General features: G+C 32.2%; 2 protein-coding genes across 9 annotated transcripts; one reads left to right on the top strand and one right to left on the bottom strand.

Moving 5' to 3' along the window:
* The first annotated feature begins 9,603 nt into the window (after nucleotides 1-9,603).
* On the top strand, nucleotides 9,604-16,469 carry LOC125858179 (sec-independent protein translocase protein TATB, chloroplastic). 8 transcript variants are annotated; one of them, XM_049537873.1, is made up of 8 exons: nucleotides 9,604-9,854; nucleotides 9,972-10,093; nucleotides 11,830-11,889; nucleotides 11,983-12,124; nucleotides 14,706-14,849; nucleotides 15,227-15,379; nucleotides 16,082-16,204; nucleotides 16,285-16,469. In XM_049537873.1, exons 1-8 carry the CDS (start codon nucleotides 9,638-9,640, stop codon nucleotides 16,344-16,346), a joined length of 1,023 nt encoding a protein of 340 aa, XP_049393830.1. In that variant the 5' UTR covers nucleotides 9,604-9,637; the 3' UTR covers nucleotides 16,347-16,469. The 8 variants fall into 8 exon arrangements, with proteins under 8 accessions (XP_049393830.1, XP_049393832.1, XP_049393831.1 ...); XM_049537875.1 differs by having other exon boundaries at nucleotides 16,288-16,469; XM_049537874.1 differs by having other exon boundaries at nucleotides 16,085-16,204.
* A 7,956-nt stretch (nucleotides 16,470-24,425) lies between these two features.
* LOC125858749 (uncharacterized) lies at nucleotides 24,426-26,026 on the bottom strand. The gene is made up of 4 exons (XM_049538561.1): nucleotides 25,785-26,026; nucleotides 25,421-25,715; nucleotides 25,189-25,253; nucleotides 24,426-24,993 (listed from the first exon to the last, which is right to left on the bottom strand). Exons 1-4 carry the CDS (start codon nucleotides 26,024-26,026, stop codon nucleotides 24,426-24,428), a joined length of 1,170 nt encoding a protein of 389 aa, XP_049394518.1.
* Nucleotides 26,027-27,610: the final 1,584 nt, after the last annotated feature.

Raw genomic sequence — 27,610 nt, forward strand, 5'->3', positions numbered from 1 at the left:
TCTCTCTCTTTTATTTCATATATACTGTAGTAATCTAGTAATTAAAAGAGTAAAAAAAAGGGCATAATTGAATATAAAGATTCGATAAAAATTAGAATTATGATTTGTGATGTTATAGTTATTGGATGGTCCTTTTAATATGCCTGATTAGTCGAGTTTTATAATAAAATATTCAACCATTAGCCACCACTAGAATAATGTCAATTGCTATAACAAAATTACATTAATACTCCTCGTATATTATGAAAAAAAAAACAAAAAAGTTCAAAGTATTTATATATATATGTATATACTATCTTATAAATGGGAATAAGCACACACCTTGTTAACATGCCCGCTTGGCTTTTAAAGAGTATTTTAGTCATTTCACTTAGAATGAAGCAATATAATTGGACCTAAGGGAATTTTACTATAGCAACTATGAATACTTTTTGAGTGTATAGACTAAAGTGTCCCTTGCATATGTAATCTCTTTACCACACAATAATCCAACCAAGTTAATTCTCTCACGTGTCACGTCCCCAACCATCCCCCACTATTTCTTCTTTATTTAACATTATCTTTTATCAAGATTAAAATAAAAATAATTTTGATCATAAAATTTCAACAAATTTTTAGAAATAATAAATTTATTATTATTATTTAATATTAATAAGTGGCTAAAAGCAATACTTCAAAAAAAATTATGTGTTAATTTATTTGTCTTACTTTATTTTTTAATTTGTTATATATTTGATAATTACATAAAAAGAACAATAAATCACAATATTAAAATAAATAAAAATTGTTCATAAAATTTCAACAAATTTTTAGGAATGATAAATTAATTATTATTGTTATTATTAAATACTCCCTCCGTCCACAATTGTTTGTCAGGGTAAGGTCATACACATCCCTCAAGGAAAATTTAATACAAGGTGTAATTTGACTAATATAACCTTACTATATCAAGAATACCAAAAGTCCACATAACTTTTCAATTGAACTACACAATCATTAAGGGCAGAATTGGAAAAAAGTGAATAATTATTTCTTGATTGTTTAAATTGACAATTAATCTTGGACATCTATTTTTAGTATACCTGCCAACCAATTGTGGACGGAGGGAGTATCAATAAGTGGTAGAAGCAATACTTTTGAAAATCTTTGTGTCAATTTATTTGTCTTACTTATTTTTTTAATTTGTTATATATTTGATAATTACAAAAAAATGACTATAAATCAAAATAATTACAATTTAAGATATAAAATAATTGATTTTCTTGGTTGACTCTCGAACTTTTACTTGTGCCACGTAAATTGAGATAAAGGGAGTAACACATATTATGTGAATAATGCATAAGAAATATTATAGATCATAAAATACCTAAAAGAAATATTTTAAATTTTTTTTGGTGACTCTGGAAATTCCGCTTGTGCAGCATAAATTGAGAAAAAGAGTATATATTATGTAAAAATTACGTAGAGAGTACAATAAGTTACAATAATTAATAACTTAAAAATCCTTTTAAATATCACATTAATTAAAACAAAAAATAACATATGTTGGGCCCGTGCTAGCACATGCACCTTATATCTAGTGTTTAATATAAATTCCATATCGTTTTTTATTTTTCTAAAATGAAATATACAATATTTATAGAAATATATCTAAACACTATGAATCATAATCTATAATCAAAATATTCAAAAATTTAGAGTTTCTTATTAGTTTTTCGCCTAGTGTTTGGTAAAATCTGATTAATTCAAATTCGGAGGTATACAGTCCCATTTGAGGGGTAGCGCTTTCTATCAAAGATTTTTCCATACTTGGGGATCGAACACGAGACCTCTAATTAAGGAAGAGTAATCCATCCTTTTTATTTCTTAATTTAAGGAAAAATAATATTATTTTCAAATATAAATTATTTACAAGAAAAATGTAAAAAATAAATTCGTTTAACTTGAACATATGATAATATGTTCATTATTATTTATATCATGTATACAATTAATTTTAAATTCACCTTTATCAAGATAAATTATTTTAATCTCAAAATTATAATTACGAAATAACTTAATCGAGAGCATTATAAGGGAAGCTAAATACACGTGCGGGGAACCACCCATCTTTTGTTGTTTTTTAAATTTTGGTTCTTTTTGGAGGCCCTCGTGTGCTTGCCTCTTCTCTTTTTTAAGACAATGACCCTCTTCTCTTTTTTTTTTCCTTCTAAACTAAATAAAAATAAACTATCCCCCACTTTTTAAGTAATTTACGTATTTATTATTCTTTTTTCATGAAAAAAAAAAAACCAAACAGTGCCAATTTGCCTTTTTCCTTGTCATGAAACGTGAAAGCAAAAGCTTCTCAATTAATAATAATAATAATAATAATAATAACTTTTTGCTTAACTTTTACATTAACATTTTTTTTTCCATACAAGAAGTTAATTAGCTTTACATTATAGTTATAGCCTTTTCAGCTATTTACCTTTTCATGTTTAACCAAATCTTTTTTGTTTAATGATGAAGATAATGATTGTTAATTAATTAACATAGATAAAGAAGAATTAGGCAAAACCGTCATACGTGGGAAATTACGAAGTGTGAATCCTCTTCAACATCAACAATAAAGTCAATAATTATTCACTCTTTTTTAGTTCCTTTCACCTCTCACCTTTTCACACTTACAATCTCAAAGGGCGAAGTCAGATAGAGTTGAGGAGTTTATCAGCTTGATCGGTGAAAAATTATATAATTTGTATATGATTAAAAATATTTTTTATTTATATATAGTAGAAGTTGAACTTTATTTGACTTTTTAAATTTGATGTATTTATTTTTTCATATTTTAAATCCTCTTAATAATTTTTTTAGCTCCACCGCCAATGCAGTTTCACTAATATATAAGTAGATATAGGTGCTAAAGTAAATGATTTTTAGAGTTTAAATTATTTGGATTGATATTGTTAAAATTATATGATTTTATACGGAAAGTTTTTTATGTATTGGTTGTGTCCTACTAGTATGGAAAAATTAAATTTGCCCCTACCCTAGATAAGGTGAAAAGGGGTGATAATTAAAAGGTAATTGCTATTTTAAAATATTGGTTAATAGCTTAAAACAAACAATAAGTAACCCATTATAATAAATTAAGTTCATTGATAGTGCAAGAACATTGTTATACTATTGGTGAATATAACTTAAACCTATTTTATTTTTATAGTAAGATTTATGAGTTTATATTACATAAACTCTCCGTCTAAATTATTTTTGCACTATCAGGTAACCTTAACAAACAATTTATCTTATTTTCAAAATTATAAATCTCATATTTTAAAAATATTTATATATGAATGATTTTTAAGTGATTATATGATATGATAGTACAATTATTTTTGTCTCGTAATAATATATTATATAACTTAAATTAAAACATTTTCTATATTGAGTTGGACGTCAACTAGTATGGAAACATTGGATTTGCCCCTACCCTAACGTGAAAAGAAAGGATGATCAAGATTTCAAGCAAGACCTAATTTTGAAGGTTAGAAAGCTAAGTGATAAAAAAAGGCTATAGAATTATTAGGGTTAAATAGCTAGGGGGTCCATGACAACAAGTGAAGAAGACATGCCACCACCAATTGCAATATTGGGACTCCATGTATCCTCATACTAGCCTATCATATTGTCAACTATCTTTATTGCGGAAACTTTTACGTGATATATATAATCGTCTATCAAAATAATAATCAGCTAATATATAAATATTTATTTTCAGTAAGCTTATAACTAATTTTAATCGAGCGATTATATCTGTATTGAAAGTCAAGTTATATCTCATTTTTTTATTTGATGTTCGATATCTATACCAACTCGATTAAAAGATTTTTTGTGTGTGGTTTTGGGGTTTGGGAGTATGGGTAAATGGTCCTACAACACTAAAGTTTAGCCCAACATATCACATGTTCCAAGTAGGTGACCGTTAGATCCTCCCAATTAAACCCCTTTCGTGTACATTTCTACTACTATCTACAATTCATAGTTTGTCCCTTTAAAACATTTGTCAACAACTTGGCATTACCTTATGTGTTTGTCCTCATTCATTCCACTTTAATTTCTACTTCAAATTGTCTTCTACTCCACTCTCACATACACATGCAAACATCAGATGCATTTATATATATATATATATATATATATATATATATGATTCTATCAAATATCAATATATAAGAATCCAAAGTTTCAAGTCAATAATTATAAAGTTGTTACTGTATAAATCAATTGTGTGGAAAGTAATTGCAAACTTGTACTTTATATATCTATACATGTTGAACATATTGAGTTTGCCACATTATATTGTTCGTGGGATGAGATCTGATCTCCTTATGTGATTTTGGATAATTTGATCATCGATCTCATGATTTAAAATATTTTTTTTATCAAATCGAGAGTACTAAACACTTGATTTATATGGTTTACTTATAGATATTATGACAAAAGCACATTCACCCTTTGTGTTTTATTGGACATTTTGTTGTAGTTACTTGCTAACATGATCATGTGAAGTTCAACTTCATGATCTCTATTTCTTTAGAGCAATTTTTTGTTGCTACTTGTCTATCATCATTAGTTCGATTAGTCATCTACATAATGTTGAAAGACATAGTTATAAGCGTGTGGAGCCACTCCAAGTTTAACAAGATATTTTAATTAAAGAGGATATATGTATTTGAAAAAAGATTTAAGTATACTATATATGATTTTATGAATTTTCACCTCACGAGATATATTTTTAGGGTTAAATTAAGCTTTCCCAATGTCAATTTCTTATCATGATATCTTCATCAAACCCATCTCAATTCCTGACTTACCTGATGTTGAATCCTCATGTTATATTGTTCATGCTCCAGATATTCAATTTTTGGCGTACAAAGATGTCACTACTAAAATTACTGAGAAACCCAACAGATAGAGCTAGTTCAAAAAAATAATAATTTATTTTTTAATAAAAACCGACGGACGTCCGTCGGGTTTTTTCGGGTTTCTAAGTGTAAAGTATAAATAAAAACAATGATAAAATTTTATCAAAGAGCATGGGGTGGGAGTGGTAGAATTGTCCAAAGTCATAGAAAAACATGGGTTTGATTCCAAGTAGCTACATCTTTTCATGTATTTATTTTTGAAAAATTGACCTTATCTGTTGATTTCACGAAAGTGACAAAGGCAAAATCGAGAGTCCATCAATTTTCCTTTAAAATCGATCTTATCAATCGGTTTTGACCTATTTTTTAGTAGTGTATCAGTAGTCCCAAGTCGTCTATAGATGAAATACTTGGTCTTCTCGTATCGTATTGACTCACTCTCACCTTATAAGTTAGTCTTTTGAAATTGAATTAAACTCGACCATCTTGTTTATTTTATTTTATAAAATAAAAATGTGAGGGGTAGGTATCCCTACCAAAAACATCACATATACAGGAAATCACAATCCCATCTTCTCTGTCAACAGTTAAGATATTTGGAATGTCATGCTTTTCTTTATTTGCTCTAACACTCATTCATGAGTTAGATGCATTGTACCTTAAAGTCTAGCTACTTGTCTTGCCTCATTCTAAGACTCATATTTTCAATGCTATCTCTGTTAAACTCTTTTATTTTGAACATAAGCAATTAATTCACATACATATTGGTTTCCATTTATTAGAACTTAATTAGACATGGTTCCATCAATGCATGTTTTAGCCTACATGCAATTTGTATGTTAAGTTCCCACAATAATTGTGCATATTTGGTTTCTTATATAGTGTTGAGTAACTCGCCTTATGAGCTAATTTTTGAATTAATCATCAGATTGTTAGACTCGTTTCAATTAATGAGTTACATGATCCCAAACCCACCCCCACCCCTCATCTTAAATATTATACACGCTTTAGTATTCAACAAAGATTAAATTATGTTTGTATTGATGATTTAAATTTTTAATTAAAATAATCATGATTTGATCAACAATTTTTTATATATAACAAAGTTTACAATGTCATTATTTACTAACATAAGACGGATTGCCGTTGTATGTCTTCCTTATAGTACCAAATTAGAAATCCTCAATGAGCATTTTTCCAATTAAAAAAAAATTATCCCTAATAGAAATTCCTAAATTAACTTGTACTCATTTATGTTTTTCAAAATATTTTGTTGATATAGTTAGTATTGGTAAACTAATTTTGCAAAAAGCCAATAACGTGCACTTACTTATTGTTGTGAATTTTGTCTTAGTACTTGTAGCCTATTCATTCAATGAGGTCTGATCGCTATTGTCCTTGAAATGTAAATCAGTGAAGTTAGTGAAAATAACATGTTATTTTTTACTATGGCTAAGGAAAACTAATTTATTATTAGCTTTCCTAAGACAATGTTATATATATATATATCTTTTTATTAGAAAAGACTTGTTTTAACGTGTCTGTTTCATAGCTTTAAATGGTATTTTGGTCTTTTCAGTTCTACATATTACAACTACGTATCTTTCTCGTATGTTTACAATTTACACTTCACTCTGTTTAGATGTCTATCTTCATCAGCTTATACTGCACCATTCTGTACACATTAAAGGTCTTTTTCTTTCTTCAGCATTCTATTCAGGTAAGGCTCTTCCATGTTTTCATTGAGTTTTTTTTGTATCATCTTTATTTTCCTCAAAATTGAAGTTTATATGTATATAATCTCAAATTCGACAAAAATATAGGAGTTGAATATATCTTTGAAATATGAATATGAAAGAGTATATTAAACAAATTGATACACTTCAACAACAATACTTGATTAAAAAGTGACGATACACTAATTAAGTTGGGATTATCCAACTTATTGCTATTGGCTTAACGATTATTTTACTTTGATTAATCTCTTATTTTTTTTCATCACAAATTATTATCTTATCTAATAGTATAAATTAAGTTCTAATGACGAAAAATTACATGGTTAAACAAATATATACCAGTTAATTAGTCATCATAGCTATAGTTTTAGTTAATTACCACTTGTGACCAACATTCAATGATAATTACTGGGCTGGGGTTTTGAGTTTGTATAATTCGCACACGTTTGTATAATTTGGAATTTGTATAGCTTTTGTATAATGTAATTTTGTATAATATAATTTGTATAACTGTTTAAAGTTCATATGTTTGTGTTTGTCTAAATTCGTTATTTCGAGTTTATACATAAGTAGCTTAATTATACAACCTCACCCGCGAATTATACAAACTCATGAATTATACAAACGAGATAGCTTAAATTGTAGTTACAACCCGTAAATATGCAAATATAATTATGAAGTATAATTAAGTTTATTATAGTGACTATATATTTGCAAAAAATTTCCCTTAAAAAGTATACTTAAATTAGGTCAATTCAAACGGGCCTAGGCATTTAAGATTTAATTTTACAATTTCAATACTTATTCAATACTTATTGCGTAATTTAATTTGATTAATCAAATGACCAATTTGTACAAGGCATAGTAATATAAAATTAAACGGTTGCACGTGTATCAAGTTTTCCCCAATGGCTAAGAGGTATAATGCCTTATTTGGTTTCATTTGACTGAATGCTTATGCTAGTAGTAGTATTTTATAGCTGGTGTCACATGGGTTGATTCTAATCGTCATCTACGTAGGTCGTAGGTGGGTTGTAATAGTATTTTTTGTATAAAAAAAAAGAAGTATAAGTTAAATTCAAGTGGATGGTAAGTAATGATATTTTATTTTGGATTTATCTATATTTTAGCGTAAAGACTAAAGAGTTATCTACCATTCGAAATGGTGAAAAAATAATAAATATCGTACTAATTAATTAGTTGTAACTTGTATATGTATTAAACTAAATTAAAGCATTTATTAGATTTTCTTTCCATTTGAGTAAACAAATACAAAAAATTAATTAAATACACATCTTATTTTATTATAATCTCTAAAAAAAATTATATTTAAAAAAAAATCAAAATTCCTTCTCGGATATATCACTCCCCTCTCGCTAGTCGCTGATACATCCATATCCCCCTCTCAGATATATTCCTCCTCTCTATGATACATCCCTCACATATGTATCAGGATGTCTACAGATGTATTCGGAAGTCTAGTGATATAACCGGTGTCCTATCCCCTCTGATATATCCCTAACCTATGTATCCGAATGTCTAGTGATATATCATTAATTGGTACTAAACCAATATCATATATTGTATTAATATCATTAAGGCTGATAGTTTCGCTTAACTGATATTAAATCAGTAAATATATATTGTATTGGTATCATTAAAGTTTCTTGTTAAGAAATTACTCGTTAGGCAATACCTATAGAATCATTGACTAATGAGTAATTTCTGAACAAGAAACCTTAATGATTCCAATACACTATATATATATACTGATTTAATATCAATTAAGCGAAATTACTATCCTTAATGATACCAATACAATATATGATACTGATTTAGTATCAGTTAAGCGAAATTAGTTGGGGGATATATAGTGTAATTATTTAGTGGGTATGAATCTTAAAGGGGTGTGTGTTTGTAATTATTTTGCTTTTATGAGGTATTTGCTTAGTTTCCGTTTCCCCAATAATTTTCCCATAAATGAACGAAGAAATTTGGGCTTTGTGGCCCAAACTAAAATCTCGGCCCATTATATTTGTCGCGTTAGGATGACAAACTTACCGAAGAGGCAAGACCATTAGAAAAGAAAGGAAATGATGCCAGGCCCAGAAAAGGTTTCTGCATTTTGTCTAATAATTAGTCTATTTCAAACAAATTGACATATTTCTATATTTAAAAGCTATTCAATTTTACATTCTATTGCCATTGACATGATATGTTATAGGCTTCATCGCATACAAACCAAATTAATTGGTAGAACTTTTATTATACATTATACACATCTTGTTTGTAACGATATCGAATCTAGTGAAAAAAGCGAGTCACACCGTGATACTTAGTGAGATCCAATATAAAATAAATCCAATAAGTGAAGCGTCAGACATAGACACATGCTATGATTTAGCCTTTTCACTATCCAATTGTGTCGACTTTCATAATGAAGTGACAATTAAGTTTTTTACACCTACAAAAAAGAGGCTTCACAAAGAATAGAGATATCACAAATAAAAGAAATCAAAAAACCCTAAAAGCAGTAGATGATTCTTGTTATTCTTCCTTTTTAATATTTCACATAAAAGAGGCTTTTGCTCCTCCTCATCATCTGTATTATCCCTCCTCTTTTAGAATATCTTTCACTTTGTATTAAAATAATTACAATTTTGATACCTTAGTCTAAAGATAATAACCTTAATCGGCGTTGATGAATTTGTATTTAATCCGTTTATTTATTTTTATGATTGTGGTGTTCAGGTTCAACTTTCACCTAATTCCATGAAATATTTGTCGCCTCCCACCAACAACAGGTACCGGATAAAATTGGGCTTTATGGCCCAAATTAAAATCTCGGTCCATTTTTTTTATTGGGCTTTATGGCCCAAATTAAAATCTCGGTCCATTTTTTTTTGTCACATTAGTAGGACCAATATATCTCTAAGACGAATAGAGAAGAAAGCAAAATGAAGGTAGCCTGTTGTAGTAGCTGAATTTGATTCAATGACCACCAGTTCTCTCATGGCTTCTGCAATCTCTTCTTCTTCTTCTTCACTAGCTAGTAGAAGACTTTCTGTGACTGCCCTTTCATTTTCTTCTATTTCAGTTTCGCACAACGCCAAAGTTCACTTCTTTAAGTGGATTCCTTACTCGGGTCTCTCTTCTTGGAATGGACTGAAGCAGCTGAGTATTTCAAAATCTCAATTTTCAGTACAAATTGGTACTTTTTCTTTTCTGGGTCTTTGCTAATTCAGTTGTTTTCAGGGTTACCCAATGCCAAATTGGCATTTGCTTAATTCATATTTGTTGATTCTTGAAGTGATTGGTTGGTTTACAGGGAGAAGTAGAAAAAACAAAGGAAAAGGTGTATATGCATCTCTATTTGGAGTTGGTGCACCTGAGGCACTAGTGATTGGGGTTGTAGCTTTGCTAGTTTTTGGCCCAAAAGGTCTTGCTGAGGTATGTTTGCCTTCTTCCTTGTACAAGATTTTCTGTCATTGATTCCATTTGAGTTTTTTTGGATTAGTCTTAAGTCAACTCTATTCTTCTCATAGATTACAGTATTAATCAGGGAAGGTGTTATTTTTTCTTGCCGGCTGAATTATTGAAAGCAGAGAGTTTACAACATGAACTCTCAGGCAAATTGATAGCATATAGAAATAGTTAAACTATCCTTAAAACAACTTTCTATTGAGCTCCCAGGGAACAAGTTTGCAGTCTCATACTATAGATGTAATTGTGTAGATGATCTCTATCACTAATATGAATGCTAATTAGACGTACGATACACAATGTTTAACAGCTTCTACTTAGATTGCTTACATTCAAAATCCTCAGGTTTATTTGGAATTTAGTCATGTGAAAATTGTGTCTTCAAATTCACTAGATAGTTTGTCTTTTAGATGCATTTAGCTAGAGTGAGTTTCAAATGCTAGGTCTTTATGGAAGGATTAGAAACACCTCAACTGAATTTGATATTATCTTATACTACTGCAAGAAGGCATTACATAAATTTAGGGAGGAAAAGAGGGGGGTGGGGTGACTGTAACATATAAGAGAGGTAAAATATGCCATCGTAGAAGAGGGTAGGAAGTCTGTTAGTTTTGGAGGGAGGGAGGGGAACCTTCCTTGGTAGTTAATATATTCTCTGGTGCAAATGCCTATAAAATTCTTCGTATGTACCTCGGGTATTAGCTAAATGATCTTTCATGTGCTTAAGATTAGGAGGGGTGGTCTAGCATCTAAACTAAGATGGGTTGCAGTGGTAGATGCACCTAAGATCATGAGTGCATATAGGTATTTTGCAGCGCTTGCCCATTCGGGACAGTGATCGCTACAGGTGAAGAGATAAGCCAGTGGTTTACTGGGCTGGGGTGGGATTCCAGTGAGTGCTAAAAGAACGAATACAAGTAGTCAGAAAATTAGGAAAACGTACTTCCTCAGTCATTTTAATGGGTATCTCATGATGAGGTCTTGTGCTATTGCAATCAATTGCTTTGAATCTCCAAGCATTTTACCCTTAGGATTCTGAAGGCTTGCTTTTTCTGTAACCTAGGTATGGGCATGGCTCTCTAGTTAATTTAAGTTACCCAACTAGATGAGATGAAGTTCTTTGTGGTAACGCTGGAGAATGGCTAAGACTATAGCGACAGAGGGATTGGTTATAGAAGATGTGTTGTCAAGCCACAATTTTTTAGAAAAAGAAAAACATGCCTGCTGATTGGCACCTCCCTTGGCATACTGGGTAAAATGAATACTGATGCAGCACCTTCTGGCTGGTATCAGTCTCTGAAATCCTTTGGAAGGTACTAGTTAATGACTGGCTGGCTGGCCACACAAACAAGCAGTATATGCTATAAGTGCCTCTTGTTAGGTCATGAGGCAGACACATGCATGTTCGTAAGAACACCATGTGCCTCTCTTTTGTTGGTCCAATTTTCGCTGCAAATATCACATTCTACTGATGCTTTCTACTTTGGTTCTGCAGCTAAAGTTTGAAGATTTTGAAGTTGTAAACTTCAAATCCTTCAGTTGGGTTCAAGTATACCAATGTAAATGTAAACCTTGGTTGTCCTACTATTTGTTTTCTCAGTAGGAGAACCTAGCATGTCTCATTCAACTCTAATATATACTGAGTTACTGACAACATAAACTTTGACTTATCATCTTACAATGTGAGATTTTCTTCATGTCAGGTTGCTCGTAACCTGGGAAAAACTTTGCGTGAATTTCAACCTACTATCAGAGAACTTCAGGTAGGTCTGTGTGACATTTGTCTAAGTTTCTTTGTTTCCTTTATTCTACCAGCAGGTTTTGATTCTCAAGGCGCTCTTGTCTTTTGCATGAAGGATGTTTCAAGGGAATTCAAGAGCACACTTGAACGAGAGATTGGCCTTGATGACATAAAAGGTTCAGGCCAAGACACAAGAAATTCTAGCACCATGAGGCCTTCATCAGATAGCAGCTCTAACGATTCAGTGGCTGATCCCAGTGAGTCGTCACACCTTCTATATTTATACCATTTGTGTTTCCTAAAATTAATTGTATTTGTTTTTTTTCATTGATTTCAAACTGTCTTCAACTTCTTGGACATTTTAATTATCATATTAATGGTTCAGAGGTTATATCAATGCCTGATAGAAAGTACCAAGTGTATAAGTGCACTTATCAAATTAAAGAACTGTTGGTGTTTGCACATCTTTTACAAGTGAATGCCAATCAGAACCACAACCAATCTTACCAAGACCTTAACCATCAAAATCAGCGCTGTTCTAAAAGCTACCCTAGGTGACGTGGTCTGTCATGTAGTTTCTCAATAATTGATTTTGGTACTATAATCTCTGACTTTCATCCGTATAAATTAATATGTTTTTTATCTAAGAAGCTTAAAAATTGGTTTTGACTCGCAAACAATTGACATTACAGAAGTTTTTGCTTGGTTTTGAGCTTTCTTTTCACAAGCAGAAAACTAATGTAATCACAGTAATAATTTTGTTGCATTGTTGGGTGTGCAAACAAATTCTCAGAATGGAAGTTATAAGAAAAAGAAAAAAGGGCAGCCCGGTGCACAAAGCATCCTGTGTTAGCAGGGTCTGGGGAATGCTGCACCTCAAGGGGTGTGATGTAGACATCCTAAGCTGATGCAAGCATTAGTGGCTGCTTCCACGGCTCGAACTCGTGACCTATAGGTCATACGGAGACAACTTTAGTGGATTTTGGTGGCGATAAATACTTAGATAATTAGGTGGCTCACAATGAAGCTCTAGGTTAGCGAAAAATTGGGTGAGCGAACAAAGTCCCATATTGGAAATTGATAAAAAGAAGTTATCTATAAGGTGTAGAGATACTATTAATGGTGTGAGGTCTCTAGGAGAAAATCATGTAGGTTTGACCCAAAGTGAACATTAACACACCATGTTAAGAGTGACTTTCAGTGGTCTAGTCGACAAAGATGTAGGATTGAAAGATCTCTAAAAGGCCAAATTGAAATTGAAAAGCAAAGGTAGGATGAGTCCACCTAGGTGCATGACAAGTATGTGTTTGCCTTTTGCATAGATTCAAAAAAACTGCACTTCTATTTCTTTCTCGGGTTCTTGAATTTTGGAGTGTCTATTCTGAAAGAAGTTCGGTCTGACAATGAAATTTCTTGGCGTGTATGTCTTTTTTCCCTTCATTATTTGATTTTCCATTGGAGATGGACCTTCTTCTCCTTAATCATATGGGATACCATTAGTCTGTTTATGTCTTTAACCCAGCCTACTGATCTATCTCTTTGAATTAGATCGAAATTTCAATGCCAGTTTCATTAGATTACAACTTGAAACCCTCTTTCTTTTGATCCAAATCCTCACCAATGTGAACCCTAGTTAGATTCAGGCATGCTACTTATAATGTTGAATAATTATATGAGAACATCTCACTCTTTTGGACATACACTGATAAGAGACTTGTGAGCCTAGCACTCTGACAGGCTTTGGCAGAGGATAGTAGAGGTCTCTCATTTTTGTTCATATTTGTACCCACATTTAACATAGGTCACACTCCATAGAATGGTGACAAGGTGGACATGCTCATTTTCAATCTATCGTGTTGAATCTTGCTTTTACATTCATTTGCACTTTGTGGAATAACCGCTTGGTTTAAAGAAGTTCTGTATAGCGGGCACGTGTTTGAGAGGGACATAAGTCGAGATTTTGTTGTACATGTACGCTAAGTTGCGCGGAAAATGCCCGCTGACACATGTACGTTAAGATGTGCGTTTTGTTGTACTACTTTTGACGAATCCAACATGCACCCCTTGACATTTTAGAAGAGTCCGAGCAACATAGCATGTACGTTAAGAGATGCGTGAAGAGTTCATGGAAACCTTGGGCTCATTACACACATTGCCCTTTCGAGAATTCAAGTTTAGTTCTTCTAACTTTATATGAAATACTTGAAAACTCACCGTCTACAATCAGAGGTGTTCCAAACTGTTTGATGTTTGTGAATTATCTGAAGTAAAAGTAAATTTCAAAAGATGCCGTATCATCAAAATGTGCGATAACTGGCTAAGTTCCTTTGTGAAGAAGATTATCTAGGAAGAATTGAATTTGGAGGAAATTTTAGCTGTTTAGAGTACATGACTAGCATGAAACAAGTTTTTGCTGAAGAAATGTTTACATCTGATAACTGGAGGAAGGACAACCTTGCATTCATGTTTGCATTTCTACCTCCTAATGACGTAATCAATGCTCATTGCTTTTCAGTATAGCGGAAGGCCCAAAATTGCAAGAATATTTATTCCTTATCCAAGGCCTTTTCAATCATATATTCTTGCCTTCCAATCAATGGTTGTTGCTGCTTAGTACCTGCAAGATATCCACTATTGCAAATCCACACGTCGGTTTTTGGCCCCTTATCTTGGACCATTTTTACCTACTATTATCCATAGTCGTCTTCTGCGATTATTATTTTTGGCATTACATCATTGAAGAAGCAAATCACTTTTCCATGCTCATTTGTGTTAGCAGACTAAATAGTTACATATCCTGTAAAGAGTGTAATTATATAACTCTTACAAAAATGACAGATGGTTCTCCATCACCAAAATTAGCTTCCACGGCTGAAGACGACTTGGAAAGGATGATGAGAATTGCTGATGCTGAAAAACAAGCAGAGAAAGACCTTGCAGCCTTACTTGAAAGTCGGTCTGAATCCCAAACCGTGTCACAAGGTAAATAGATATATGAAATAAAGATCAGATCACCGTTCGTTAAGCTACACTGTAGCAATCATTGTCCATCTCTTAAATTTCTCAACTCCAGATGCCTGGTTTTTTTTTGCTCCTGATGGGACTGCACAAAAGTGCTCTAGTTCTATTTGGATATTTGTTGCTCTCATTAGCACAAGAAGCAATCCACTTCTTGAGTTCTTTTCTCCTTTACCATCATGGTATGAAGCATGGTGCATTTCTACTAGGTGTTTTCTGCAGACACACTCGAGCTATTATGACACATTCCATTCCTGGGATGCATTTTAGAACATTTTGATCCAATTGTTGTTTTATTCTGTTATTCATCCATAAGGAACTAATCAGTGTTAATGTTTCAGAAGTAGCAGATAATTCTTCTTCCTCAGATAGAGCATACTCAACTGAAGAGTACTTGAAGATCAGTGAGGAACAGCTAAAAGCTGCCGCTCAGAAGCAGAATGAGACATCTACGCTCGAGCAAATCCCCTTCAATGCCCAAAGCCCGTCGCAAGGTTAGCAATATGCGGACATAGAAAACACCTCTTTGCTATGAGCCATCTCTTAAATTGGTGAAATCACAAAACCTGGTCTCTCTTGCTGTGCTCCTGCTGGAGTTGCCCAAAAGTGATCTAGTTCTGTTTGGATACTTATTGCCTCATTAGTACAATGAGAGATCCACTGCTTGAATTCTTTTCTCCTTTACCATTAATATTTTGTTACAAAAGCAGGGTACATTTGTTGGAGTCCCATATCATTTGTAGGATGAGAACACGGACTTCTTATATGGTCTTGGGCAATCCTCCCTTCATGTGCTAACTTTTGAAGCTGAGTTAGGCTCAAGGTCCATTTCTTTATTATGGTATCAGTGTCAGGCTCATCCCAATTCATTGTTTCCAATGTTGCCCCCCGTCTTATATTATACATGCTCCACACGTCCGGTCTTGGGCGCGTGGTAGTGGGGTGGGTTGGAGTCCCACATTGTTTGTGGGACGGGAACATGGACTACTTAGTTGGTCTTGGGCAGTCCTCCCTCATGTCCTAACTTTTGAGGTTGAATTAGACTCAGTCTATTTCTTTATTAACATTACTACTAGTTGTGTTGTGCAACCAGAGCTGATATGACATTCTATTCACAGGAGGTACTTCCAAACTTTTCGACCCGATTGGTTGTTTTCTTTATCCATATGGAACTAACTGGTATTATTCTAAAATAGCAGATAGTGATTCTTCAGCAGATGGAGCATACTCAACTGAAGATCTTTCAAAGGCAGCTGCTGAGCAGAATGAGATGTCTTCTCCCCAGCAAATCCTCTCAAATGCTGAAAGCCAGTCGCAAGGTTAGTAATTTGTGCACACAGTATGCTCTCTCTCTTTCTTCCTCTGTTCTGATGTTTTCTGTAACTGCATTACACCCCAGAAGCTCCCGGAGAGGCTGCCTCGATGATCTCTTCTTCCACGAAGCCCGAAAGTGAGACATAGGGAAGTAATGGTATAGGTCTTGTTCTTAAAATCATTGAATATTGTAGTGTTATTCTTAAAATGCTTGATGAACTTGGAATGTTCTGCTTCGGAGTAACAATTTTGTACATTAGAGCCATTGAAGAGTGTTGTACTTAATTAGTCCTTCCTCTGTTGTATTGTATAAGTTAAAGATATAAACTCACGCGATACTGATTATGTTAACACTAACACTCTCCCATATTATACACAATTGACACGAGTCGTGTGAGACTTCTTTTTTATTAGTGGATGCTGTGTGAGGCACAAAATAAAATTTGGTTTGTATTGTTCATTGGTCATCCTCTAAGAGGAAAATGGTAAGATGTACCTCTAACAGTTGAACTCATGGGAACATTTTTATACTATTTTATATAACATGAACTAAGGCCTGTTTGGTTTAAAATTATTTTACGTGATTTTCTTTACTGATTAAATCAGTTTGTTTAATCACAATCTCTATTTGCTGTTGTCTAAAAAAGAATTAAAGCTAACAATTGACTGTTAAAATCAATAAGATGAGGATATTTGACTTATTCTTTAATAATCATATCCGTCACCCCCACTCCACATCTCATACCTATGAATGCTTTTGAAACAATGTTTCTTTATTTTAAAAAGAAATCAAGAAATTCACTTATTTTTAAGAAACAATTTTCTTTCAACTCAAACACACCCTTATTGTCAATATATTTGCATCAAATATATATGACATAATACGTAAACATGATCCTTAACTTGACTTTAGCGGATAACTAGGCCTAAGTCATCCACTGCCCCTTAAAGTTATCCGCATATTTCAATTGGACACTTCAACAGACCTTGCTTCCTATTAGACACTCTAATTTTAAAAAATAATGACCTATTGAACATTTTTCTAATACTCCGTCAAAAGAAAGACTTAAGTTATATGCGGTCTTTTAAAGTTGTTCGCATATTTCATTTAAACACTTCAACTATATGTTGTGCCTATTGAACACCTCAATTGTTCAAAAGTCATTCCTATTGGACACAAAATGCTGACATGGCAAAAAGCGTGCGATTCACTCTCTTTAAGTGCGTAAAGCTATCAAATTTATTATTTTTCTAACTTATACAACTAAACTAATTTTAAAAAAAATAATTAACAAAAATAAAGAAGAAGAAGAAGAAAGAGTCGTCTTCTTCCCCATCCCAATATTCCCTTCCCTGCAACTATTTCAATTTCTCATCCACCATTTCCATCAGTTGTCTTACGCACATGCTCAATCCACCCCATTCTCTGCACCCCATTTCGGAGAATCTTCATTTATTTCGATGAGAAAAATATGAATTAATTTTTCGGATGAAAGTTTGTTATTATATTTTGCAATTTTGATAAATAATTACTAATGGAAAGAAGATGAAGACAATGAGTAAGAGATTTGATGTTATCAATATGTAGAAAACTGATCGGTTCTAGTATTAACTAATTAGAAACTTTCATTATTTCACTAGCACTTGAACTGTTCAATAAAGAATCCAAATTGCATCTTTACACTGAAATCATAAAGGATAAACTTGAATGAAGGAGAATAAAGAGGTAGGGCGACGATTTGCTGGTGTCGTAGTTGCCGCCGTCACTGGTAAAGAGGAAATGGGTCTCGGAGGGGGGGTTGATTAAATAAAAAATAAAAACAAAAATAAGTTTTATATTCATAAAATTATTTTTGAATTACTTAAATAGAGCTTTTTAAAAATATTGAATTCAATGCCATGTGTCATCATTTTATTGGTGGGTATGTTTTTTAGAAAATTGTTTTTAAATTTTTTAGTTAGTAAATAGATGTTTTTTAGAATATCATTTTTTAAATAAATTTTTGGATTCAAAAGCTACATGTCATCACTTAATTCATCAATTTGCCATGTCACAGCGAGTGTAGTACACACATCTCATATTTTTGGCTAATTGTCAAAAAAATGTCAAATAGGTATCAATTTTAAGGGGTATAGGTACAAGGGTTAGTTGAGGTGTTTAAACAAATTATGTGGACAACTTTAAGGGGCTACGGATGACTTAAGCCCAAAAGAAAGGTGCGTGTAATACACATGCACATGATGTGGCAAACTAACAAATCAAATAAAGCCACGTGACATTTTAATTTAAAATAATTATAAATTTTAATTTTGAATATAAACAAAACAAAATCTAAAAAGAAAAGATTCAGCTAAAGGAAAAAAATTATACATCCCTCACCCCACCCCCCAACATCCCCACTCCAAACCTCTTCCTTTCTTCTCTTTTTCTAACACTGACTATTGTCCACCATTGTATTTATCGGAGCTTTTAAAGTTTTAGGGAAAAATCCCTAACCGTGACTATTGACCATCATTCTTTCTTATTTCCATTTTATTTGATAGTATTTTTTTAAAAGATTTGTTCTTCCTTTGTTGATTTTGATTTTGAATTTTTTTATTTTTGCTTTAATTTGTGGGGAAGCAAGGGCGTGGGTCGGGGGCGGTGTGTGAGGGGGGAGGTGAAGAAGATGTGGATGGTGCTCTTCATTATCTTCCGGCAAAGAAGACGTAGATGATAATCTCCATTTTTTCCGCCAAAGAAATGTGAATGATTATCTTAATTGTTCTTAGCAAAAAAGATGATAGAAAGTAGTTCTATTGCAAAATTAATAATGCAATGATAAAAAGATTACAAAAGAAAAAAGAAAATGACAGAAATTTGCTTTTGAAAAATTGGTGGTGAAGTGTTGTAAAGATACAGTTGCAGCCTTGTAGCAGATGGTGTGGTATTGAAAGAGAGGAAAGAGAAAAATATTGTTAAAGGTTTTTTTTTAAAAAAAAAAGAGAAAAAAAATTGAAAAGGAAAAGAGAAAATATTGAAATATTTGATCTCACGCGCTCACCAAAGTGTGAATTTCACTTTTTGTGCCGCATAAAGTGTCTTAGATAGTTGTGGAGAAGGTGACAAAAAAGTCTTAAAATTAAAATTGGTGACAAAAAAAAAACTGACCAAGTCAAACCCCTTCTTAATTAGTGATTAAGATAATTGGGGATTAAAATGTAATATTTAAAACTTCTAAACTTTTAAAAATATTCAAATAAATCCATTTCCAATAGTCTTTCTTTTTCTTTCTTTCTTGCATATGTTTGAAACCCATTCCCAATTGTCTTTCTTTTTCTTCCTTGCAACAGCTTGTAGCAGAGGGAGACGACATTGTTGCGAAAAAATTGTTGGCAACTTCCAATACCTTCGTCTTGGTCTTCTTTGTCATAGTCGTCATCTACCTCAAGGTAACACTCTTTTCTTTTCTTTCATTGTTAGGTTTTTGAGATTGTAAAGATTGAAAATCCATTGGGTTTTATTAGGCCTTCTTTGTTTTTAGCATATGGAAGTTTGTGGGTTTAACGATTTTGCTTGGTAGGGTTTTATTGCGGAAAAAAAGGTGGGTCTTTTACACAAGATTTGTGTGCTTTCATTGATCCTTCTTCTATTTTTTTTTTGTTATCTATGTGGGGTTGTTCTTATCTTCTTCTATGTGGTGATTGATGGCTCTTTAATGTCTGCATCTTAATGTTTTGCCCTGTTTTAGGTTCTTGTTTCCTGTAGGAAAAAAAGAATTTGGTTGTTTTTTAGGTAAATGTTTGAGACATTAGAGGTGTCTTTCTTGGACCTTTAATTGTTGTTCATCTTATGGAGAATGTTGTTCTTAGAGATCATTTATTTTTCTTAGTCTTAAGTTAGTTTGATCATTGGTAGTTGAGCACTTGTATTAGTTGTTATCTTCCAATATTATGATGTTCGTTAACTTTTGGTGGGTGTGTTTCACATAATGTACTATAGTAACTAGTAACATATTCATTTTTTTTCATGCCTATTGTTTTGTTCATGATTTAAGAGGAAAAGTGTAGTATGGTTTGTTCACTTCCTGATGTTGTTGTTACCTTATTTTATAGCATTCTTTATATACAACAACAATAATTACTATACCTCAATCCCAAACAAGATGGCATATAGATGATTTGCATATATACTTCAAATAACATGCATCCAGCCAAATTTTGATGATATATTTATAATTGTTTACCCTATTTCTTTATGTGGTTTTGAAACTAACTTTCAAAATTATCTAAATGAAAATGAATTGTCTTTTTTTTATTATTACATTTTGATTTTATTGTTTTTATATATAGATTGTGCATCTATGACTCCAAGGAAAAAACGAACAACTCCTACTAAAACATATGAAAGGCGAATCAGAACACAAAGACAAAGAGAGGAAGAAGAACTAGAAAACACAAATTTGAAAAAATCTATAGAAGAAGAAAGAGAACATGAAATAAATGTTTCTTCTACAAATGTAGAAAGAGATGATAGAGCAGATGAGGAAGAACAAAATGATATAGCCATTCCAGAAAAGGAGCCATCTCCTATTGTTGAGTCTTCTACGCTCAGTCCTTAACCCGATAACTTCATTGTGAAGTCGATTAGGTATGCAAATTACAATTTGGAGTCAATGATTGATAGGTATCCAAACTTAAGAGGTTCTTTAACTGTTAAGTCGGAGTTACGTAAGTTTTCTAAATTTAGAACTATTTTAGAAAAACAAAAATTGGCAAAGTTCTTTCGATCTTGTATTTTCGGAAATTACTTACAACTTGAAGATCGTATAAGATTTCAAATGAGTTTAGTCTACCAACTTCTTCGCCGTCAAATTTATAGCCATCGAAAAGAAGAAATTTGGATAAATTATAGTGGCATGCCGATTTGTTTTGGAATGAAGGAGTTTGCTATCATCACCGGCTTAAATTGTCATAATGAAGAAGTGTATGATGGTGAAAATATGTCAACTAAGACAAAAATGAGACGAAAAGAAATTCTTGAGGTTGTGGGACGGAGTTGCAAGAGAAATGAGTTGATTGAACATCTCCAATCCAAAAATCTTAGTAAAGATGTAAAAAAATTATTGTGTTTACTTTATTTTGTTCATAGCTTTCTTTGTGGGAAAGATGTGAATACAAATATTCCAAAAAAGTGAATTTTGCTCTCGACCGATAGAAAAGCATTTTCTGCTTATCCATGGGGTTGTATTAGCTATGATACTACAATTAAGCATCTATTGAAAGCGGTGAAGACTACCAATCTTTATGGCTTTCCATGGGCCTTTATGGTAAATTTAATTTAATTTAATTTTAGTTCATATATATATATTTATTTCATTATTTTTGTGATTATTTTATGTAGTGTTGGGCATTTGAGGTTGTTCCTTTCCTCCAAAAGAAATATAAGGTGTTTTCGAATCAAGTGTCTTCACCGAGGATTTTTCGATGGCTTTTGGTGACTAATAACGAATCAATTAACATTAATGAGTTGTTTGATCCCCGTAGGACTCGGTAATCATTATTCTTTAAATATTTTTAGTTAAAGTGAAATTGTTGTTGCTTTGCTGTTTTTGTTGTAGCCTTTTCAACAAGTGTTTTATTTATTTAATTAGTTGCTGTCAATTGTTGAAGTTATTACAACAATTACTGGAACAATTAGAACAACTGGTATATAATAATATTTAAATGCAACAGTTGCTTTATCACATTTTTATTATTATTATTATTTTTTTTACATGTAGATTGTGCATCCATGGATAATTCCTACATCTAGTGAAATGAAAATGAAATTTTTCACTGCGTTTGTGCCTAAGAAATTAACCAAGGATGATAAGATTGAAAAGCTTGAGATGGATTTGAATGGTGTTGTGGCTATAAAAAGAGACATCATAATTGATGAGCATAATCTTGATGTAGGAGGTGGAGGAGCATCTTCTCCAATTATTGAGAGAGTTTTTAGTGGTGTTGGTGATGGAGGAGGAGGAGAATTTACTCCAAATGTTGATAGCTGTACTGATGGTGTTGATTTCGAAAGAGGAGGAGACTTCGGTGATATTAGTGGTGGTTTTGGAGTAGGAACATCTTCTCCGATCGATGAGAATGTTCCTTGTCTTCAAGAAACTCCATCCACTAAGGAGACGATAGATTTATTGAATGTCAGAGTAGAGTCTTTAGAGAAAACTATCGTCGCCATGAATGCTAAGATTGAGTCTTTAGAGAAAGTTATCGTCACCATGAAGTCTAAGAGAGGTATTAGGCCATCATCAAAGATCTCTCATCCATATACTCCCGACTAAGTTGAAAGAACAAAGAGACAAATTTCGGTGGCATTGTCAAGTGCTAGAAAAAAGAAAAAGGGAAAAGTGAATGAGACCATTATCGAAAAAGAATTGATGTCCGGAGATAGTAAAGGTAAAATTATATTCTAATAATCTTTTTAAGATTTGTCTTGTGTTATATATATTTCATTTTTACATGTGAAATTTATTTTTTTAATTTTACAGATGAAGGGGCCGATATTGCAGATGAAAGGGCTGATTCGAATCCAAAAAGGAGTTGAAAGAGTGATGAAAAATGGGCTGCTTGTGAAAATGCATTTTTACCACTACTTTGCTACACTTTTTAATTCACTTTTGTTGTACATTAGTGAATATATTATTTTGAAATTGATGAATTAAAGCAGTTGCTTGTGGATATGCATTTTTACCACTATTTTGCTACACTTTTAATTCATTTTTTTTGTACATTAGTGAATATGGTATTTTGAAATTGATGAATTGAAGAGGCTGCTTGTGGATATGCATTTTTACCACTATTTTGCTACACTTTTAATTCACTTTTGTTGTACATTAGTGAATGTGGTATTTTAAATTTGATGAATTGATATTTTAATCAAAAAAAAGAATTGTGATGTGAGTGAACTAGTTGAAGGTGAGGATTTGACTCATTCAATTGTTGAAATTCTCTACAACAATTAAATAAGTTGTTGTATTTTTTACAGCAATTGCTGAAATTCTCTACAACAATCTACATCAATTAAGCAAATTGTTGTACTTTTCATAGCAATTGCTACAATTCTCTATAGCAATTAAACGAGTTGTTGTATTGTTTTACAACAATTGCTTAAATTTCTACAACAAGCACAAAAATTATTGTACTTTTCATAGCAATTGCTAAACTTTTCTACAGCAAGTAAGAAAGTTGTTGTACTTTATATAACAATTGCTAAAATTTTCTTTAACAAGTAAGCAAATTAATTGGCTAATTGATTGTTTGTTGGTTGTAACACTCATATTTAATGATAAATAAAGTAGTGTTGATTTAATTTAAAAATAATAATTTATATTAGATAGTGATCTTGTATAATGAGATAGTTATTTGAGATACCAGACGATCAATTCCATTACAATTTCACATGTTATCAATTTATAATGAGTAATTGATTGTTTATTGGTTGTAACACTCATATTTAATGATAAATAGAGTAGTGTTGATTTAATTTAAAAATAAAATTTATATTAGATAGTGATCTTGTATAATGAGATAGTTATTTGAGATACCAGTCGATCAACTAAGTAATTTCACATGTAATCAACTTAAATTGATAAATTGATTGTTAATTAGTTATATTAATCATATTCCATGGTAAATAGGATAGTTTTGACTAATTTTAAAAGAAAATCTAGAATAGCTAGTAATTTTATTTGAATATGCTACAACAAATAAGTAAATTGTTGTACTTTTCATAGTAATTTCTACAATTCTCTACATCAATTAAACGAATTGTTGTATTGTTTTACAACAATTGTTTAAATTTCTACAACAAACATGAAAATTATTGTACTTTTCATAGCAGTTGCTGAATTTTTGTATGGAAGAGTAAGTAAGTTGTTGTACTTTATATAGCAATTGCTAAAATTCTCTAAAACAAGTAATAAAGTAATAATAAAATCAAATATGCTCTCACAATCAAAATAACAACAATCAGTACCAAAATAGATAAGATCAAATGTGTTCACAAATAATAACAGCAAAAATAACAATTAGTACAAAAAAAGATAAGATCAAATATGTTCACAAAAAACAAGAAGAACAAATGTGTTTTTATGCAACATTTCACTCGGAGCATGTAGTCCTCTTGTGACCAATTCTTTTGCATAAAGAACGTTTATTTTTCTTCGTTGAAAATGATTCCCCGATTCCTTTTTATCTTTTTGAGGACCTTTTTCCAACCTTGTCTGGCTCAACAAATGGAGAAGATATTTTTCTCTCTAAAATCTCAATAGGAACTTCCCAAGTTTCTTCAGATGGAACCGATTTAATTTCCTCCACATATGCAATAAGGTATACCTCTACTTTGTAATACGAAGAGGAGTACTCATAAATGCGTCTCCCATAGTCATCACCATATTGGCATCGAATCGCTGCCATAGCATGTGAACAAGGTACTTTGTCAATGTCAAAGACTTTACAAGTACAAGATTTGGCTAGCAAATCAACTGTTGCAACTTCATCATGACTGGTGACAATATACTTGTAGTTGGCAATTTGATGGACCAATAGCTTGTTCCCCAGATTAGTATTTTTTGCAATGTATTTTTCTATCGAAAGGACGAAGATGGTTGGTGCATTAATAAATTTCATACGCCTCTCATGAAATTTTTCTGCAAATCGCCTGTTTATTGCATCAAATAGAGCAGTAATGGAATATTCTCTTTCATCAAGAAACATTGAGTTAACCGACTCAGCAATATTTATCGTCATAATATTGTACCTATAACATATAAGTGTCCAATAATATATTATAAGTATGTGTTTATAATTGTTGTATGATTTTCGTAACAATTATTGCATATTTCTCAGCAGGTGCTGAAATAAGTGCAGTAGTTACTATAAAAAATTACAACAGTAGCTATAAAAAATTGCAGTAGTTATACCAACTATCAATAATAACTATAATAAATTTTACCTATTTCCGGGAAAGAATGCCCTGCTCCATCGGTGAAATCCAACGCGTTCAAGATGAGTGACAACCTGTGGAACCAAATCTCTTATCCGATTAAAATGATCACTGAACACATCAATATTGTATGCTTTTGCCGTCTTATAAAAGTGGTAGAAACACTCGCATTGTGAAAATTATTTCGAATATTTTCTCCTAAGTGCCTCATGCAACAACCATAATGAGCTGAAGGAAATACAATTGAAACCATCTTTCTAATACTTTGATGTCTATCAGAGATTATGCACAATTCAGGAGTATCAAGTACAAAACTTCTCAATTGCTCGAAAAAGTATCGGTAAGAAGCATCACATTTAGAGTCTACTACGCAAAATGCCACCGAAAAAATATGATTCTCCGCATCCCGTGCAACAGCAGACAACAACACACCACCATATTTACTTCTCAAAAATGTCCCATCAACAGCTATGAGTTTTCTCATTTGTGCGATACCAAGAATCCAAGCTCCATATGCCACAAAAGAGTACTTGAACCTGTAATTTTAATCAATCTTCAACGCCGTTTTACTTCCCGGATTAGATGTCCTAAGCATATGACTATACGCATCAATCACTCCATATCCATGTTCATATGTCCCTCTTACCAAAGACTTTACAATATCGCTACCCATCCAAACTTTCCAATAACTAACCTTGCATCCCAATTCAATACGGATAGAGTTTTTCAAATCTTTTGTAGATGGACCTTTACCTTCGGGATATCTATCTTTGAAGTATGCTCCAATGACTTTTGCTGTGGCGTGTGGATTATGACTCGTAAGATGTTCCGAGCCACATGTATGCATTTTTTCATACTTTTTAATATAAAATCTATCAGAATTTTCAACTTTCACCGCTCTTAGCCATCACTTGCACTCAAGATGCTCACATTTGACACAATACACTGAACACGAATTAATTACCTTCTTCAATCTAAAATCTTTTTTGACACAAGCAATTTTCAATGCAATATCTAATTCTTGTTTATTATTAAACGACATATCGTTGTAAAAACCAGTTTCATCATCTTAAGCATGACTGCATTAAGTTAATTAATTATCAGCTAAAGCAAAAATTAATTAAGTGTACAAAGAGGATGAATTTTTAGAAATAAGTAAATTTATGAGTTCATAGTACTTGCCTATCAGCAACTTCACCAATAATGGGCAATCCATTCCGAACTTCAGGAGAAAGATTATGTTGACCTTCACACTCTTCATTCGGAATGTTCATATTCATCCTACCACATTCATCGTTCAACACTTGTTGGTCATCACATAAATTATGATTCTCCACCAATTTTTCAACCATGTAGATCCTTAAAACACCTCTAGGTTCATCTTCCAAATAAGTACTTAAACTAAGTTGATCATTTATCTTAAAAGGAGCCATCTTCTGCTTTTCACCACAACTATGCAGGTAAGTGATCACAATATCTTCTAACTCACAATTTAATTTACAACAAGTAATGATTTTATTCGCAAAATCATCATATGCAATATCTCGATGCACAATCATCGCAATTATCGCGGACAATTCTTTACTCTTTCAATGCCAAATATAACGATTGTTGGACTCAATCCATTCACCATTACAATCAACTGGTACTACTATTCTATCTCCTATTAATGATGTTGAAGATAACTGAAAATATTGTAACTTAGAACTAAAAAGTTGATCATAAAAAAAATTATATTAAAATATCACAATTGTTGTAAGTTATTCAGCAATTGCTGAAATATATATAGCAGTTGCGGCAATTTTGAAACGACCCCAAAAATGCCCGAAAATGTGCTTCGGAAACACCTATAATTGTAATTTCCATATATCTCAAAATCCGTGCATGATTTTGGAAATTCGACTTCATATTCTTATTCAGGGGGTAAAATTGAGTGGAAAATGGGTCTAACCCGAATTTTAGAGCAACCGTATCAAAATTCGAAAATCGCAAAAAAATGCGATTTTCAGGGTCAACTTTAAAGGGGCATATCTCTTAGAACACAAGGAACTGGAAGGGCCACTACCTATTAAATTAAAGCCCTTCGAGTTATCTTTCCAATGCAATTGGTTTCACCTCATTCCGAGTTAGGATGAAGGAGTTATGACCATTTTCGTAAAACCTGTCCGGGCAGAATTNACAAATGGAGAAGATATTTTTCTCTCTAAAATCTCAATAGGAACTTCCCAAGTTTCTTCAGATGGAACCGATTTAATTTCCTCCACATATGCAATAAGGTATACCTCTACTTTGTAATACGAAGAGGAGTACTCATAAATGCGTCTCCCATAGTCATCACCATATTGGCATCGAATCGCTGCCATAGCATGTGAACAAGGTACTTTGTCAATGTCAAAGACTTTACAAGTACAAGATTTGGCTAGCAAATCAA

This window comes from Solanum stenotomum, chromosome 3, assembly GCF_019186545.1.
Source record: "Solanum stenotomum isolate F172 chromosome 3, ASM1918654v1, whole genome shotgun sequence".
Classification (NCBI taxonomy): domain Eukaryota; kingdom Viridiplantae; phylum Streptophyta; class Magnoliopsida; order Solanales; family Solanaceae; genus Solanum; species Solanum stenotomum.